This window comes from Molossus molossus, unplaced genomic scaffold (assembly GCF_014108415.1).
Source record: "Molossus molossus isolate mMolMol1 unplaced genomic scaffold, mMolMol1.p scaffold_m16_p_19, whole genome shotgun sequence".
NCBI lineage: Eukaryota > Metazoa > Chordata > Mammalia > Chiroptera > Molossidae > Molossus > Molossus molossus.
Window position 1 is genome coordinate 4389988 of NW_023425354.1, and position 18486 is coordinate 4408473.

The following is an 18486-nucleotide window of genomic DNA, read 5'->3' on the forward strand; positions in this document are numbered from 1 at the left end:
TGTGCCTCGGGCAGGACAGGCAGGACGTGCTGACTGAAGCTGGCACCTCCCCTGGGAGACGCCGTCCAGGCAGGCGGGAGAGATGACAGGAGAGAGACTGCCCTTCCTCCGCAGGGTCCTGGTGTGGTGACCATGCCTGTGGGACCTCAGCCCCTCCCAGGGTCCCCTCCCCTCCTCCTTCCCCAGGTCCCTGCCCTTTCAGCCACCCTCCTGCGGTTGACTTGCCCCCCCCTCCCTCCCCCCAGGAATGTGGCGTCACTCCAGACAGCGAGGATCTTACCTTGTCGTCAGGAGCCGTCGACCAGTCGTCTTGCACGGGGACGCCCCTCTCCTCCACAGTCTCCTCGCCTGAAGGTACGTGGAGCAGCGAGGACTGACGGCACGTGCTGCCCTGGGCTAGTCCTCCGCCCTGTCCTCCGACACAGACCTGGGGCAGCACCTTACCACCTGAGTGCGGGAAGGGGACTTGCTCTCCTGGGTGGTGGTCTTGCCGCCGAGCTGGGGGACAAGCAGCTGTCTTGCTCCCGGTCCTTAAGTCCCTGGTCCCCGAGGTTCAGTTCCAAGCCCTAAATGTGTGGGAGCAGAGCCGCGGAAAACTTAAATCTAAAACCCTTTAGGTGAAGGCGAGGTGAGGCCCTCCACCCCTCACTCAGCCCGGAGTTCCTGCCTGACTCCCTGTCCTTCCTTCACCTGTCTCCAAAGACCCTGCCAGCAGCAGTCTGGCCCAGTCCGTCATGTCCATGGTGTCCTCCCAGAGCCAGCACTCCCAGATCAGCACCGACACCGTCTCCTCCATGTCCGGCTCCTGCGTCGCCCCCGGCACCGGCACCGGCACGGAGGACGAGGACGAGGGAGAGGCTGTCCCGTCCCCCCTGGCCGCCAGCAGGGCCGCCTCAGAGGAAGGAGAGGTAAGGGGAGGGCACGCTGGTCCGTGTCTCTGTGTGTGGTCGCCCACAAGCTCACTGCAAGGCTGGCGAGGACAGCCACAAAGATGGGGACAATGCAAGGCTCCCCTCAGGCCTGACTGTCGACTCTGTTCTGATTTCTGTCCCAAGAACGTGGGGCCCCGCAGAGGACGCGGGGCCCCGCAGAGGACGCGGGGCCCCGCAGAGGACGCGGCGCTCCGCAGAGCCCTGGGTCTCTGCCTCCACTCATGCTCTTTTGCAGGCGATGCCAGCAGCCTCTCCGGACAGCAGCTTCGCCGGCCTCGCCGAAGAGCAGGATGCAGAGGTAACGCCCACAGGGGGCGCTGTGCTCCCTCCCGCTGGCTGGGGAGCACGGGGGGGTAGGACGGGCTGTTCCCAGCAGTCCTTCCGTGGCATTGGGGGGCAGGCGTGGTGTGGAGAGAGCAGCAGCCGCGCCCTGGTCGGTGGAGCCCCGCTAGCAGAGGGCTGGTCGTAGAGTAACAGGCGTGAGTGGGCCTTAGCGCGTGTCTGTCCTTCGTTCACATGTGACCATGTACACAGGACGACTGTGGCCATAAGACCTGGGTGACCTGGTTTCTGCCTGCCCCCCACCCCGCACCCATCCAGGGGGAGACGGGGTGACACTTCAGCACGAGAAGGGCCTTGATCTAGGTGTGGGAGGTTCGCGAACTGCCCAGCTCACGGTGAGGGCTCTAGACCTTGTTCTTTCTTTTCCTCTAGAACTTTTTCATGAGCCACATGTTCTCGAAGGAGTGTCTGGACAGGGTCTGCGATCGGACGGGTTTCTGAAAGTTTTATGACCTCACTGTTTGCTTTTCCTTTGGGCTTCTGTTTACACCTTAGAAAACAGTAAGCGCTACACTGCGGCCGTGGCCGGTCCTGCCATTTCTAGTGAGCATCTGAAGCCTGCCTCAGCGCCCGTCCCTCCGGGCAGGCTGGGCCTCGCCAGGCCACTCTGCCTCTGCCCGGCCTCCTGGGCATCCCAGCTCGGACACCTTGGACGTTGGCCTGGAGCTTAATGCCATTAGGTGATGAGTGTAGTCTTCAGCCCAGGAATATCCAGTCGGCCCTTAAACAGCACGTGCAAACCCGCTCTGTCCCCGGGTCGGCTGTGTTTTCCGTCTGCAGGTGGAAGCCCGTGCGTGCAGGGGGCCGCTGGAAGTGACGTGCGGATTTCCGGCCGCGTGGTGGCCGGCGCCCTGACCTGCGCGCCACTCGAGGGTCGTCTGCACTGTTCACTTCGCTGCTCCACACTCACAGCGCCTTCCTTCTGTTGTAGGGCAACGATGTCCTGGAGGAAGACGATGGATCGCCCACGCAGGAAGATGGTAACAGACCTGGTCTTTTGCTCCCTCTTATTGTGCTTTCTGGGGTATTCCTTCAAGGGTACGGAAGGGGCACTGGTATGAGTCGGTGGCAGTCCTCCGCGTGTGCCATTGGGGAAAGGTCACCTGCTCGATGGCCTGCGTAGTGAACAAGCAGGTCCCCGAGGACCGCAGTGGCCTTCCCAGCCCGCCTGGGCTCAGGGCGCAGAAGATACTGTGGTTCTGCATTTACACCGAACAGATTCCGAAGCTTCCCGGGCTACCCCGTCGCCCTCCTTCCTACCCCCGCTCTCCAGCGGATCCCCCAGAGCGGCTCCAGCACCCCGAAGTCTACAGCAGCAGCACAGCCATCTCCTCCACTCGGGAGCGAGACGGTTAGGCTGCCGGTTTGGTTTCGCTGTAGCCTAAGGAGGTGGCTGCTGTTACCGTGACAGGGCCCTGAGGAGCCAGGGGCACAGGGAAGGCACGGAGGAGACAAGGGTTCTATAGCTGTCGCCCTGACTTTTCTGTAACGATTCAGGCCCCCACCATGTCTTCCGTTGGAAGAACGTTGTTTCTAGTGTGGCTACAGGAGAAGGGCTGATCTGCAGAGCAAGGAGCAGGAAGAAGGGGTGGGGCTGGGAGGCCCATTGGGGACCGAAGGCAGCTGTCCCAGGAACCAGCGTCTCTCCCCTCTGCTCTGAGGTGCCCCCGCAGAAGGACACCTCCAAAGCAGACCCGGACCCCAGCGGGACGCAGATGTCATCTCAGTTGCTTCTGCTTCAGCGCTGGCCGTTGCTTGGGGAGTTCAGGGGTGCGCATGCGGACTTGACCACTGTCGCCTGGACAAGTCGCCCTGAAGGAGGGGATGGCCGCCAAGGCTGCGCCTCCGCCACACTCTTGCACGCCAGCCCCAGACGGGGTCGGGCGCTTCATCCACTGGTGATGTCATCGGTGCTCAAGGCTCCCTTTGTGACTGTTCCCCCCACAGAATACTTGCTTCCGACGAGTGCAGGCCGCAGGTTCCCTGACGTTCTGCAGCCCACACAGTGGATGTGTGTCTTCCTCTCCCCTTCACCAAGAAAAAGAGAAGAGGGAGCTTGAAAAAAATAACTTCTCAAACGTTCCCCTTCCCCTCTCACATGTCTGTAGGTTTCTGGTCAGTCCCTTAAAACGTCTCGAAATAACAAATTTCCTAAGTCTCATGAGAAGAGAAATCATAATTTGGTGAATGTGGTGCTTCCGACTTGATATGCAAACGTACGGAGCCTGAGACCTTGAACTGCTGTTCTAGATGTAGCATTTGCAGGGCCTCGTGGCCATAAGCACACCCCACAGCACCGACTGGCACAGGCAGGAGCAGGGTAGCTTCACCAGTGGGTCCCCAGCTCCCCAGCCCTGGGCAGAGCTCCGCTTCGGTCACGGGCTCCGGGCGGCGTGTGGCCCGTGGCAGCCTCCCAGGGTCTGCCTTGCCGTGGATCGGGCTGGGAGGGGCCACTTAGGGAAAGGGAGCCAGCTCGCGCAAGAACACGAACTTGCCCACACCGTTTGATACCTTTATTGTCCACTCTTTACCCACTTAATTACTGTCTTTTTTTTTTTTTTTTTCTAAACACATGATTTGATTTTTTTTGTCTCCATCCTTAAGATTTTTATTTTAAGGACAGCAAAGCAGGGAACAATCCAGCCAAGCCCCTGTCTAACTGCATTAACTCCCTTGCAGGCCAGAGGACATGCGCATTTCTAGGTATGGAGTGTGACAATAACAATGACTTTGACATCGCAAGCGTGAAAGCACTGGACAATAAGCTGTGCTCTGAGGTCTGCTTACCCGGTGAGTGGCAGTCTGCTGAACATGAACTTGGTGGGAGTCGCTCCCCTGCTCACGCCCCTGCCCTCACCCTGGGACACCCATCTCCTGCCCCGCAGCTCCTGCAGAAGCCACAGGCTGTGCTAAGCCGCTGGAAGCCCCTGCTGAAGGAAGTGAGGAGGCCTCAGGACAGTCCCTGAGCTGTGTGCCCTGAGGGAGACTGTCAGGTCAGGAAGGAGGGAGCAGCTCTCCCTCTCCTTCCGCCTGCCCACCAGCCCCCTCCATCTGGATCTTGCAGATCCCATGGCTGTGGCCTGGCCTTGTTCTCAGCAGGAAGCTGGAGGCAGACACACCTCTCTACCTTGGAGAGAGAGCCTGAGCCCTAGAAAAGAGCAAATGCAGCTCCTCAGAAGGAATGTGTTTCGTCAGAATCAGGGAGGAATTTGAAAGCCAACATCGTATAAACTAGCGAATATCTCCGAGGTCCAGCGAGCTTTGGGGTACCGGTTGCATTTTACTTGTTAGCTCTGGATCCCAAAAGAGAGGTCAGAGTTGAGGGTGACTGCTTCCTGGAGCCCTAACTTTAAACTCCACCAGGGCTGTCAGTGTGCCCCTCATCCCTTCTCACGTCTGAACGGAACCTAGGCTGATCTGCACAGGGACGGCGTAGTCACAGGGCGAGCACTGACCTGCTTTGACCTGATGTGCTCGCGCAAGGGCTCCACACGCCACTTTCCCGAAGCCAAGTCTGGCCCCTGTGGACTCCGTCAAACTTGCCCTCCTGGTTTTACGGCAGACGTGGTCCTCCACAGTGTTTGTAATCTCTCCACCACCCCTTGAAGTGGAGACTTATGCCAGCCTCAGAGCAGCCCCATGGCATCACGGGTCCAGTGCTTTACTCGTTCCGCGAAGTGGCCAGAGGCGTTGGAGCCGCACAGCCTCCTGTGGTTGCCACGCTCCATCAGCCTGTGAAAGACACGGGGCCTCGCACGCCCGGCCGCGCAGGTGCCGCAGGGCGGCGGGACTGCTCAGGACGTGCCTCCTCTAGCCTCTCCCAGGGCGCTTGGGTCACCTCCTATTTAGCACTGACCCAGTTAGGTCTGGGCTTCACTTCCTGCCTCCCACTCCCTACCTCGCTTCTGTCCGTCTGTCTGTTTTTCACGTCCTTTTGCCAAGTGTAAATCTGTGTGTCTGGTTTGTTTCTTTCTCAGTTCATTTACGTTATCGAGACTTCGTATGGAAGTTCATGTTCGCTCTGTGCCAACACTGTCCCCCCGGCTGCGCCGCGCCCGCCCCCGCGCTTGCTGGGCCTGCGCACATCCAGGGGCTCCTGCTTAGGCCTCCAGAAGGGGCCCGTGCTCCGTATACTAAGGTTTTCCGAGAAAAAAATATTTGTGAGGATCTAGTCATTCCTGTTCCAGAAAAATGGAGATGCTTCTGTGTGAGGGTTACGGGAAGGATTGGTTCTGGCCCAAGATGACATCTCTGCCCTCACCCGCCCTGTGTCTGTGGCAGCTGCACCTACCGTCTGCCCGCTGGGCTTCCGGAGAGAATCTAGGTTCCTGCCTCCCGCCAGGGGCTCCCCACCCACCCACGTTCTGGCAGAGGGAGCTGCTGGCAGTTGTTCGAGCAGCCACACTGGTGGGAATTTGAGCTTATTCCTTCTGCTTCCTCCTCTTCCTAACTCCCTCCAGCCAGCCTGCTTGTTGACATTTATTCCTCTTGGTTGCGGGAGGGGAGTGAGACCCGGAAGGAAGGAAGAACCCCTGGGGGTTCCTTGTGGTGATCTGAGATTAAACCGGGTTCACAGTCGAGGCTAGACCAGAACCAAACGCCCGTGACGACTGGACTCAGTGCGTGTGCTTGAGGTGTCCCCCGGTCGCCCCTCCAGAGGTCTCCGGGGCTCCTGTGGAAGAGGGAAAGCCTTGGGCACTCACAGGAAAGTGTCCCGGTGCCGCTGTTAGCGTCATGCTGGTGGCAGAGTGCTGGGGGCCCTGGAAGCGCCCGCTGGCTCGGGGACGCACACCTGCCTGGCAGGTCCCGGGAATGGATAGGGCTCTTCTCCCTCAGCTGTAAGGTCGAACTGCCGTCCTCTGACAGAGACACCCGCCGAATGTGTCCTCAGGACACCTTCTCAGGCCCTCGGTCTCCGCGAGAGTCTGTTTCCCTCTCCAGGCGGAGGCCGCTCCCTTCCCAGCAGGCCAGTGGGAAGCGGAGCCTGGGGGGCCCGCTGTCTGCCTGCATCATCCTGCCCGCTCACGGGTGCTCTGTCGGGAGACCCAGCTGGGAAGCCCCCGTGGCGAGGACAGAGCAGGTCCCCATCGTCACCACCACTCTTGTCATAGTGATGCTGAGAGGGCGCCTGTGTCTGAGCCTAGACGCCTCTGGGGGAGGGTGTTCTGAGATTGTTCTGCAGGGGTCTCGGAGGGAGGGACTCTACGTTCGCAGGTGCCTGTGGCGAGCAGATTGGAATTTTGAGACCATACTTAGTAGTTGTTCCAGGAAATTTGATGGACTGTCACCCGGGTGGCAAGATAGTGGTCAGGGGACCGGTGGTAATTCTGTGAACAGCCCCTGGGGAGGGTAATGATGGGGAAAAACAAAGATAATTTGGGTTTAGTGGTAGGAATACAAATGTTTTAAATGACAGCACTGGGCAGAAGTGGGCATAGCTAATGAAATCTAAGTCCTTAGGAGACCTGAGATTCGAGGGCGTGGGCGACGAGACAGGTGGTCCCGGGAAAGTGACGCTTCGCGGCACCGAGGAAACAGTTTACTTTCTTTCCCGGAGAGAACCCGCAGGAAAGGGGTGCGCAGCGTGGCTCTAGGTGTGCTCCCAAAACCCGCCTCCAGAGGTCTCTTCACTCTCCCGTTTGAGTCCCCAAAGTGGGACGTGAAGGGCAAGCATTTCTGTCTCCCTCCGAGGGCTCGAAACCTCCGAGCTCCGTTGCTTTGGGCTGAAGGGCCGGAGAGAACGGCAGCCGGGCTGGGGAAGTCCTGCCGGCTCCGGGTTTCCCATCTGCGGCCAGGACGCGGGAGCAGCGTCGCGAGGGCTGGCAGGGACCGTGCAGGGAAGGACTCGGGGAGAACAGGCAGAGCCCCCCTTGAGGCCGCCCCGGAGGAAGCGGCGGTCGCCCGGCTAAGGGTCCTAGAACGGCAGGCGGTCTGGTGAGCTGGCAGCGTGCTGCTTTTATTTGTGCGTGTGTGTCTTCTCTCCTGTTCACCATTTGCTTTTGGTCTTTCCTACCAAACAGCCGCAGCTCCGGAGTCCTGCCCCATAAACATTGAGGACTAGGTATGAGATCTACCAAATTACATACACGAACACACAGCTCATCCTGTTTCGGGGTTCCTAGCGTACAGGCAACCCTGCCCTCTCTTCGTCCTGTCACACTGAGGGTGCCACCCTCAGAGGGAAGGAGCACCCCTCGTCCCAGACTCGGGCCCCAGGGACCGAGGCCCACACGTCGGGTTGGGTTGAGAGATGCCTGAGAAGCTCCCTCTTCTACTCCTCTTCCCCGGGTCCACCTCCTCTGACCACCGTTAGAACCTTAGGAGGGATCATGACACGGGGCATTTCTCAGAAATAAGCCGTTTATACCGCTTAATCCTAGTGTTTCTCCATCAGAGGGTTTCGTGCCTCGGACCGGCCTGCCCTGATCCCCCCAGGGTTGGGCGGCCCTGCCCAGGGGGAGCTGGCGTCTCCTGGAGGCGGTCAAGGCGCAGGGTGAGAAGTGGGGTGGCAGTGCAGGCTGCTGGGGGGCCTCTGAGCCCCTGGGCCTCATCAGGCAGGGGCCTGTGAAGGCAGCCTGTGGGGGTTTCCGCGGCTCAGAGGGGCCAGAGGAGGGAAGGCCTTCCCTAACCCCAGGAGAGAGGTCTTGATCCTGCTGGATGGGCCGGCTGGGGACTGGTGGGAGGGTGATCAAGGGGAGACGGAGGGAGAGACGAGGCCTCAGCAAAGCCCCGGGCGCTGGTGGTCGAGCCCTTTCTGCTCACGGTGACCCGGTCAGCCCTGTCCCGTATTGCTTCTTCATTCAGTCGTCACAGCCGTCCTGCGCGTCAGTGCGCAGTGACCGCCCGGCTCACACAGACAGTTAGTCGTGGAGGGGGTGGAGCCCAGCTGCCCTGACCACGGTCCGAGTCCTGGAGTGAACAGTCGGGGTAGCGTGGACTGGGAGCAGAGCATGACGGACAGAGAAGGCAGGCAGGGTCCCAGCACAGGGGTGATCCGTGCTCCGTGTGCAGGAGCTGCAGCAGACGGGGGGAGGGGGTTAGTGGGGGACCCCTGCGGGACCCCAGGGTTCTCAGGTCATGTCTCCTGGAGTTGATGGCACTAGTGCACAGCAAACCTCAGCTGCTTGGGTCAGAAAGAGATGAAGAGCAGCAGGTGTGGGGGATGGGGTGCTGAGGCCGTGGCACCTGCTGGGCAGCCAGTCCCTTCCTGGCCCCACAGCAGTCGCTCTTCTCCCGGGCCGCTTCTTCCTGCTCTGAGGAAAAGCTCAGCTAGCCCCAGGTCCTCCCTCCTTGTCCGCCATGACACGTAGGCCAGCTTCAAAACAAACAAGGTTCAAAGGAGGATCCCAGGTACGTGCACAGAGCCTGAAACATCCTGGTGTCCCTGTCAGTGGGCCGCAGTGGCCGTGACTGTCCCCAGTCCGGTGGCGCCCACTTCTCCCGTGGCCCGCTCACGTGCCGTGGCCCTCGCCGCACAGGAGTTTCAGGTAACCCGCATCCTGCCAGCTTCCATGCCGAGCTCCTGGGCTGCCCCGCTGGAGACACCACCGGACCGGGCCAGAGGTCCGGCTGCTGTAACCTCCCTTTCTCTTCCTCAGGCACCTGGCAGGCGGATGACAACGTTGTCAGTCGTCGGAACGCGCAGCGCCGGCGCCTGTCGTCCGGCAGCCTGGAGGACTCCGAGAACAGGCCCTGCGTGTGGGGTCCTCTGGCCGTCTGAGCGCCCGCCCCCATGCCAGAGCTCCCTCCTGTCCCCGAATTCCATCCTGGCCTCCTGGGCATCCTCATCAGGACACACGGACTGTTACACCCACGTGCAAGTCGGACGTTGAGGTCCTCCTGCTCCCAGCCTCGTCTCCTTCCACCGCCACGATCCCTCCCCCTCAGAAGGGACAGGAAGCCTCCTTTCTCCTTCCTGGCTGGAGCCACTCGATGAACCGCAGCTCATGAGACCCTTGCAGAGACTCTGGAATGTTGCCACTGTCTCTCGATCTTCGGGTGGAGCCAAGGTCCACAGGCTGGCTGTTTCTCGAGCATCTGTTTTCTCCTTAGGGCTAGACCAAGAAGACGTGGAGTCTTAGTAGCTGCATTATAGACACCCACCTGGCAATTTCTGGTCTCTGGGACATCCTAACCAATTTGAAACCTCCAATTTGCGGTAGGGTTGGGCGAGGGGTCCTGTGAGAAGGGGAAGCCACATTGCACTGAGTGGCGTTCCCCTCAAGGACAGGAGGGATGGTGGAACCAACAGGTTGCTTCTGGCAGGCGAGCTAGCCTCCTGTGTCTGTCTGTTTAGGAAGGGGGCTTTGAGTTTGAGAATCCCCCAATGAGTGACCACCCTCAGGAGGGTCTCAGGATCAGGTGCGTTCGTGAAGACGTAGGACTCTATCCTAAGGTGACATTTCAAAAAAACACATTCTTGACCACCTCCCTGTACCAGGCACAGTGTTAGGAGCTGTTTCATCACTATGGCCCTGTCAGGTGGTATTCTTCTCCCTATTTCCCCATCTCCACCCCTTTTTGTTAATAGTTGAAGAAATTGGCTGAGAGGGGTGGTCCAGTGATCCTCCAACTGGTGCCCGGGAGCCACCAAGGAAGTGGTGGGGAGCCCCGGGCTAGGAGCTTGGTGGCTGGAGCCAGGGCCTTCACCCCTGGGAGCCTCCCCAGCCCATGTTTCCGTCCCCTGCCTTCCGAGGCTCCTGAGCCTGGTAGGGGGAGGGGAGGTATTTGCCTTCCATAGGCTCATGAGAGACTTAGAGAGATGGTTTGAATCATGTGCCCACCCTACCTCGGCCCAGCATAAGGCACATAAACAATAGCTTGCAGCAGCCAGGCTAGACCAGACCACAGGCGGTTGGGTGCTTGTCCTCTGTCAACACTAGTACCATGGATTCCACAGAGCTCTTGGATAGATGGTTTATCCACCGGCTTTCGGAAGAGGTGGTTATTCAGTGGAACCCGGGATTGGGAAGCAAAGTTGAATACAACAATTCGTGAGGCTGAGATGTGCAGCCTCAGGCTCTGCCCATCCTGATGGCTTGTCTTAGTATTTGGAATTGTCACCCTAGAAGAGCTTCTCGGCGTCCTTTCTAAGGCCTTAGAGAGAGCCCAATGCCAGGGGATGCTTTGCACCTTCTGTGTGGCTCTTTGCACTGCCAGGCGGGTGGGGACCCTCACACTGTAGTTGTGGCTCACGTTCTGCCCTGGTCACGGGGGAAGCTGGTTCTGACAGATGTGACACGAGCCAAGCCGAGTCTAAGCTTCTGTCTTGAGTTCCCGGCCACCCTCTCTGAAGTCCTACAGTGGGCTCTGCTGGTTCGGGCCTCATTTCATGTCCTTCCTTCCCCCCAGCATTCCTTCAGCCCCCTTCATATTTAAGATCTGAGCAATAACCCCCCCCCCCGATTTCCTTGAAGTTTGAGCCCCAGAAGCACCAGGGAATGGGAGCTTCCCTTAGCCTGGGGTTGTGGCACACAGACCCACCTGCACTCCCAGCAGGCAGTATTCATGGTGTGGTGTTACCTGAGAGGAAGGAGGTGCAGGTAAACAGTAGCCACAGTGGCCAGGAACTCTAAGAGGGAGCCATTATCTTCACCCTTTCATGGGGTCTGGGTCCTCTCCCAGGGAGAGGCCCGGAAAGAAAGATTCTTCTAGGCCTTGGTTCCATAACCAGGACATCTGCACCACAGAATGGCCCCGCAGCCCTTGTTTTTCAGACTCGGCCTGTCCTCTCCCCTCCCTCCTCTTTGTTCTCACGTAGATCTTTAGCAAGCAGAAATATCCCATCCGAAGAGGCTGGTCCTCAGTCAGCCTGATCAGGGAACAGGGCTGCTGCCACCCTACTGCCCCATCCATCATCTGGACACAGTCGTGTTGTAAGCAGGTGACCCAGAGAGAATGGATGGGGCCTGGCTTCTCACAGGAGGGCACAGACGAACTGGAGGCCTGTGAGTCCTTCCTGCCACTCAGGTCTGAGCTCTCTGGCAGCCTCCGGGTGGTGGAGTGATCCCCCACCTCACAGAGCCTTTTTCCATCCCATCAGAGTCCATGCCACCCTGGGGCATCTCTTGGGCACAGACCCACAAACTTTAAGCCATCTCACCTGGAGAGAGTTAACGTCCTGTCCACCTGATCTTGGCACGCTTGTTGTTCACTTTTCTTTAGGATCTGCACACCTGGTGTGTGCAAGGGAGTGTGTGAACTGTTGTGCCATCTGTGTACCCCTCTCACTCCCTGGAGTTACGCTCGTGGGCACACTACAGTGGGGACACCAAGGATGCAATATTTATGGATTGCTGCATGAATCTTAAAACTGAATAAAACGGTTTACAAGGGAAGGTGAGCTGTTGACTGTGTAGTTGGCTTATTTGTGCAAGTTCCTGTCTGCCTTTCTCCAGCAGCTTTAACACTTTTACTCAAGAAAATATGGAAGTGGAGGGGTGGGAGGGGGCAAGGGGTAGGAAAGGACACGCGCCTGCGTGGGAGTGGACGTGCCATCCCCTGGGTCCAGGCTTCCTCCCCCAGCCCCCCAGCTCCTGGGCAGAGGCCTGCGTCAGGGGCCCTCAGCCCCACCCCTGCCCTTAAACCGGAGAACTTCCAACACCGCAGCTCCTCAATAATTGAAGAGCAGGAAAGCTGGTGACGGGAGGGAGGCCAGGGGGAGGGAGGAGAAAGGGCTACAGTCCCGGTCCCTCCGCCCTTAGTCCCTGTCACTCAAAGGTCGATGAAATTAATGGGGCAAATGACCCCGCTCGGAGAACCTGGGCAGTCCGCGGCTCGTCGGAGTGGGCCGCGGCTCCGCTTCCTCGGCTACTGGAGAGGCGGGGGAGCACGTCTTCCCGCGGGCCTCGGGAACGTGGTGCGGAGGCCGCGCTGACCGGGACGGTTACCCTGCGCGCTCTGGTGTGTAAGGTCGGCGTGGGCCGGGGCCGCGGCCCTGAGCGGCAGGTCGGCGGAGCGCCCGCCCCGCCCGCGGCCCCGGAGCCGACGCAGGACAGGACGGGAGAGAGGGGCAGGCCGGAGCCGGACGCGAGGAAGCGCCCCTCGCAGCCCAGAGGAGAGGAAAGGCAGCCCCCGCACACGTCCCGCGTCTGAGCCCGATCTCCGCACTGCCCAGGCTGCAGGCTGCGTCCCGGAGCCGTCGCCGCCTCGGAGCAGCCAGGACGGGAAGGGGCAGGGCAGCAGGAGGGTCGGGCGAGCGGCTCCCTGGGTGCCCGAGGCTCGGCGGGGCCCCAGCCGCGCGCTTCTCGGGCGGGAATGCCAGGAGCGCGGCGGGAGGGGGCGGGGTGGCGCGGGAGCGAGATGCCGAAGGAGGGAGTTCGCGGGGACTTACCGCCGGAGAGAACGGCCGGAGCCCGCGGTCACCTTGGAGACGTGCTGGCCAATGGCAGCGGCGAAAGCTGTTTATGGGGGCGGAGTGTCGCCATGGCAGCGGGAGAAGCCTTCGGAGCGGCTACTTAACGCGGGTCCCGGGCCGCCGGCGCTCAGAGAGGCGCCGTCAGGCGAGGGGGCGACGACGAGGGGTGCTGGTGGGGCCCTGAGCAGAGGGCGGAGAGCCGCGGGGGTAGGGGTAACTTCTTCCAGAACCTTCCTGTGGCCCGGCTGGGCTCTGAGCCAGGTAAGGGTCCGAGAGGTCTGCCGGCTGCGGGAAGGGAGGTGTCAGCCCGCGCTCCCATCCGTCCCGTCCGAAGTGGTGGGCCTGGAGACTGAGCCTTTGGAGTTTGAGGGTGCCTCACGGACCGCCCCCATAATTAGTCCTGTTCCCTTCCTGCCCTGTGATCTTCCTAATATCCCTTTTCGAGGATCAGACGACCTCCTGTGTCCCCCGCCCGTGGGACTGCCCTCCTGGGCCCCCTCGCCCCCTCGCCCCTTTCCCTGTGTTGCAGGGTAGGGGTGTCTGATTTCTCATCATGGGGAGAAGGGGAATAGCCTCGGGCGCCCCTACCCTCGTCCTTTATTTGACTAATAAAGTCTCCTCTCCAACCTCGGAGGGGGAAGAGGAGCGAGGCGGACCCCGCAGCGGTCGGACCTCGGCACTGCTTCTGTTTCCCAGACCTCCCAGCTGCGGGGCGATTTTCGAGGACTCCCCCCCCACACACACACACACACGCCCGCCCCTGGGGTGGGGGAACAGTGCTCAGCTCCCGCTGTGGTCCCCGCAGGCCCCGTATTCGGAGGAGGCGGCCCGGGTCTCGGGATGGAAGCGCGTGTCCCGGAGGCTGTGTAGCCAGAGCCGCGGGAGTCAGCGGGCCGGAGAGGCGGCGGGCCACCCTGGGCCGCCCTGGGCTCTGCCGTGGGTGTTGACCGCCCCCTCGGAGAGTCCCCGCAGACATGGCGGAGAGCTGGCTACGCCTCTCGGGAGCAGGGACGGCGGAGGAGGCCGGGCCGGAGGGCAGCCTGGAGGAGCCCGACGCCCTGGATGACAGCCTGACCAGCCTGCAGTGGCTGCAGGAATTCTCCATCCTCAACGCCAAGGCCCCCGCCCTGCCCCTGGGGGGCACCGACCCCCATGGCTACCACCAGGTGCCAGGCTCGGCCGCGCCAGGGTCACCCCTGGCGGCCGACCCCGCCTGCCTGGGGCAGCCGCACACGCCAGGCAAGCCCACGTCGTCCTGCACATCCCGGAGCTCGCCCTCGGGGCTACAGGCTTCGCCCCCCGACGACGTGGACTACACCACCAACCCCAACGTGAAGCCGCCCTACTCGTATGCCACGCTCATCTGCATGGCCATGCAGGCCAGCAAGGCCACCAAGATCACCCTGTCAGCCATCTACAAATGGATCACAGACAACTTTTGCTACTTCCGCCATGCTGATCCCACCTGGCAGGTAGGGGAGGCGTGGATCTCGGCCACTCCCTCCCAATCCCCAATCCCCTCCTTCCCTCCCTCTCCAATCTTGCGCAGATTGGACTGCTTCACTCAGGTTGGCAGCTCTAGTAGGTAGACGAAGTTCATCCAGGGCCCCAAGGGAGGAAGGACCTCAAGGGAGCCCAGTGCTTGGAAATGCCCCTCATTTGACTTAAAAGGGAGGACGGAGGATGCTCAGAGGGTTTCAGGGTTGAGGATGCTGAGATTCAAGGGGCAAGTATTTGTCACGCACCCAAGAGGCTCAACCCAAAGACCAGGGCCAGACTTTGCTGTGGACACAGCCCCTAGGGGAAGGTGATGGACTGAGGGACACATTTTTGTTCCAAGTCCTAGAATCCCTAGATACTGCGCTGTCCAAGGACAGTTTTTCAGGACCTGACTCAGAAACGGAAGTTGGACCATGGCCCCTGCCAAGCCCTGCATCCTGCCTAGTTGCAGGTGGCGGCTGGAGGGGGGAGGGGTGTTTAGGGTTAGGGTGGGGGTGGACTATGGGGTGTGAAGGCCAGCTGTGTCTCAGTGGAGTGGGGATGGGGTCTTCCTAAAGTTGCTGCCCCAGCCCCCACTCTAGCCCCTCTCCAGTTTCCTGTCTCCACTCCTCCCCCTCTTCTCAGTCAACCTCCCTGGGGGGACAATTACCTGAGCTAGGTGCTTTCCACAGAGGCTGTGCCTCCAGCTCTGGCTTGATGTTCCAAGTCTCCGGAACCTGGCACAGAGCAGCCAAGGGGCCAGGCCGCCATGTAAACATCCCTGCCAAGGGCACTACCCACCCATCTGCCCTGCTGTTCAGACCCCTGATCCCAGGCCCCATCACGGTCTGGATGAGACTACGCAGCCAGGAATGGACAAGGCAGGATGGTCATTTGAGACATTGCCCTGAGTCTCAGGATGAGGGGCTAGTTGGGCACAGAGGCCCTGAGGATACCCAGACTCTTCCCTGGGGCACCCACAGGCAGCAGGCTGCTATCACAGCCCTAAGCTATTCTTCACTTGCTTGCACCCTAACTGGTGCAATGCCATCTGTAGCCTTGGTGAGAAAGCAGAGACCCCCCCACTCTACCCCAAGCCTGCAAAGCTCGGGCTGCAGGAAATGGGCCCCAGGAATGAGCACCATGCTCTTTGCTGGGTAATAATCAACTGAGGCCAAACAGCCTAGGTGAGAGGAGGGCCGTGCAGGGTAAGGGCCCAGGCCAGCAGCTGGCTCAACAAACAGGAAGAGTCATCAGATCCCCCCACACTTCATCCCGACACACACTCCTGTGCCGGCACGCACGTGTGCGCACACACACACACCCTCACACCCTCGGTCGCCGTGCCCCCCACCCCAACCCACTCACTCAACAAACAGAGAGGGCCAGCCAGGCCCAGGCAGAGGGAGCTGGCTGTCCAGGCCCTGGGGGAGCTGAGGCATTTGGCCAGAGGCTGCAAGTGGTGGGGTAAGGGAGGGAGGGCAGGACGGGGTGGCACTGAGAGCCACCCTGTGGCTCAGGGCTCGGATGACTGAGCAGGCAGATATCCTGGCAACAGGGAACAAAAGCCCCCGACAGCACTCCAGGCTCCCGGTGCCCTGTGGCTGGTGTCCCAGAGCCTCCATCCCCCTGCCCCCATCCGAGAGAAGATGGCAGAAGGACAGGCAGAAGCACTAACAGCCGCATCACTGACCCTTCCCACTCACCCAGTCCCCTGTCTCTCCTTCCTCCTTGTGCCCAGAATTCCATCCGCCACAACCTGTCCCTGAACAAGTGCTTCATCAAAGTGCCTCGGGAGAAGGATGAGCCGGGCAAAGGGGGCTTCTGGCGCATCGACCCCCAGTATGCCGAGCGCCTGCTGAGTGGGGCCTTCAAGAAGCGGAGGCTGACCCCGGTCCACATCCACCCAGCCTTTGCCCGCCAGGCCGCGCAGAAGCCCAGCACCACCCCGTGGGCCAGGCCGCTGACCGTGAACACCGAGGCCCAGCAGCTGCTGCGGGAGTTTGAGGAGGCTACCGGGGAGGTGGGTTGGGGTGCGGGCGAGGGCAGGCTAGGGCATAAGCGAAAACAGCCACTGCCCAAGCGGGTGGCCAAGGTCCCTCGACCTCCCAGCACCCTGCTGCTGACCCAGGAGGAGCAGGGCGAGCTGGAACCCCTCAAAGGCAATTTTGACTGGGAGGCGGTCTTCGATGCCGATGCTCTGGGGGGGGAGCTGGGCGCACTGGAGGCCCTGGAGCTGAGCCCGCCACTGAGCCCGGCCTCGCACGGGGACGTGGACCTCACTGTCCATGGCCACCACATCGACTGCCCTGCTACGTGGGGGCCTTCGGTGGAGCAGGCTGCCGACAGCCTGGACTTCGACGAGACCTTCCTGGCCACGTCCTTTCTGCAGCACCCTTGGGACGAGAATGGCAGTGGCTGCCTGCCCCCTGAGCCCCTCTTTGAGGCTGGGGATGCCACCCTCGCTGCCGACCTGCAAGACTGGGCCAGTGTGGGCGCCTTCTTGTAAGAGGCCAGGCCCCATCCCCACCTGCGGACAGCACCCAAGTCAGGGCCCAGACTGCCCCCCAACTCAGGCCCATGGAACCCTGCTGCCCAGACAGGGGCTGGGCCGAGTCTCCTGAGGCTGGCCCCATGAAGCCACACACCCCCCAGTCTGGCTGCCCTCAGATTCCAGCCCAGGAGGCGGAGACTAGGGCTCAGGACCAGAATCGCTGCCTCCCCTCCCAGCCCCCATACACACAGTGTTTCATTGACCTCACCTGCCTTGCCCCAGGGACCAGCTAAGTAGCCCTGCACTGTGAGCGCTGCAGCCTGGGGGGCCCTGGCCAGGTTGGGAAGCAGGAGGACAGGCCCACCCCTGGGCACCTCAGCTTCAAAGTTCTCCCTCTCCCTCTCGCTTGCCTCCCCAGGTCTCTATCCAGAGAAAGTTCCCAGGTATAATGCTAATTAGGTGGCTGCAGATTAACCCCCTGGAGGCCTCTCGCGGCAATGCCTCCCTGGGGCCAGGGCAGGCTGTAGACAAGGTGTAGCTGGGAGGAGGGGTAGAGAGAGGAGACCGAAATGAGGTCCCGATGCCGACGGGGCAGGGAGGTTTTCTAGGCCTCTGGAGTCTTCTCCTGGCCCCATCTGTAAAAGGGGGGCAGAGGGTGGAAATCCCGAATTTTTTAGCCTGACCATAGGCTGAGAGCAGTGAAGAGCTGGGGTTCTGGGGCGTTGGGGGCAGAGGCAGCCAAGCTGCAGGGGGGAGGGGAAGACAGACTAACGTAGCGAGTGTAGCATATAGCTGAGGTTTAACCGGGAGGGATGCCCAGCTTGCTAGAACCACTGGGGCCACGAAGGGAGGCCGAGCCCCTGCCTGCACTTGCGGGAGGGAGGGTCTTGCTCCACCCTGAGCACCCCAGGCTGCATCCCAAATCCATCCTCCTGCCCCATGGGGCAGTTTAACCTTTTTCATGGAAAGTTATTTACAATAAAATTTTTTTGAAAATAAAATTTAAAAAAATTTGAAAATGGACCTGCTTGCAACTTTCTTTGGGAAAAGGTGAGGGCGAAGTTTGGGGGGGAATCTTCTCTTCGTGCTGCAGGGGAGGAGTTCGGGAGGTGGCCACCGAAAGCCTGCAGAGTGCCCCCTGAAACTCCCCACAACCGCTGTGTCCCCAGGGAGGAAGATGGCCAGAGGCCATCTTCGGGGGTCCCCTGCACGGGGTCTCAGTGCCTCCATCTGCACAAGGGGATAACAGCACCCACAGCCACCAGGAGTGCGCGAGAAAACAGGCACAGCTCCCTCGCTGGCCCTGGGCACGCACAAAGGCCGAGCCTGCCCAGGGCCCTGCTCAAGCACCCCCCACCGGGAGGGCCTGCCCGGGCCTGCCTGCCTGGATCCGTAGCCCCTGGCCTGGGCATCCAGCACCTCCTCCCCTCAGTCCTCTCCCGGAGGGGGCAGGGGATGTGGTCAGAGGGCCCCGGCCCAGCGCCCCACCCCCACCCTGGCGTGGGTTCACCCTCCCGGCCCGGGGCAGGCTTGAGCAGGAGGAAGGCCAGGGCAGTCTGTGTGCCCAGACCCTCTGCCCCGCCCACTCACACTGGCAGGTCAGCTCAGTGAGGAACCCCGCCTGCCACGGTTCTGATGGAGAAGCTAAGGCACAGAACACGTGTGTTTGAGTACACGCTTCGGGGGCACATAGACTAACATCGGGATGATGCAGAGATTGGCACGGCCCCTGCGCAAGGGTAACACTCAAATCTGTGAAGCGTTTCATTTTTTAAAAAAAAATTTTTTTCTTTATTGATTTTTAGAGAGAGAAGAAGGGAGAGGGAGAGAGAGACAGAAACATCGATGAGAGAGAACATTGACTGGCCTCCTCCCACATGCTC

General features: G+C 60.8%; 2 protein-coding genes and 1 non-coding gene across 4 annotated transcripts in view; all 3 read left to right on the forward strand.

Moving 5' to 3' along the window:
* The window catches only part of RNF157 (ring finger protein 157), a 74789-nt gene extending 64139 nt beyond the window's left edge, over window positions 1–10650 (forward strand). The window contains exons 14-20 of one of the 2 annotated variants that reach the window (XM_036267941.1): window positions 246–354; window positions 703–908; window positions 1168–1230; window positions 2206–2254; window positions 3954–4064; window positions 7295–7335; window positions 8873–8931. In XM_036267941.1, coding sequence (XP_036123834.1) covers window positions 246–354; window positions 703–908; window positions 1168–1230; window positions 2206–2254; window positions 3954–4064; window positions 7295–7335 — 579 coding nt within the window. In that variant the 3' untranslated portion in view covers window positions 8873–8931. Of the gene's footprint in view, window positions 1–245; window positions 355–702; window positions 909–1167; window positions 1231–2205; window positions 2255–3953; window positions 4065–7294; window positions 7336–8872 lie in introns of both variants that reach the window. The other variant, XM_036267940.1, reaches the window with a different exon arrangement.
* A 2858-nt stretch (window positions 10651–13508) lies between these two features.
* On the forward strand, window positions 13509–16742 carry FOXJ1 (forkhead box J1). The gene is made up of 2 exons (XM_036267942.1): window positions 13509–14102; window positions 15851–16742. Exons 1-2 carry the CDS (start codon window positions 13605–13607, stop codon window positions 16616–16618), a joined length of 1266 nt encoding a protein of 421 aa, XP_036123835.1. The 5' UTR covers window positions 13509–13604; the 3' UTR covers window positions 16619–16742.
* Window positions 16743–18273: 1531 nt separating this feature from the next.
* LOC118635112 lies at window positions 18274–18377 on the forward strand. Its single transcript, XR_004960453.1, has one exon. It is a non-coding gene; the product is annotated as a U6 spliceosomal RNA (small nuclear RNA).
* Window positions 18378–18486: the final 109 nt, after the last annotated feature.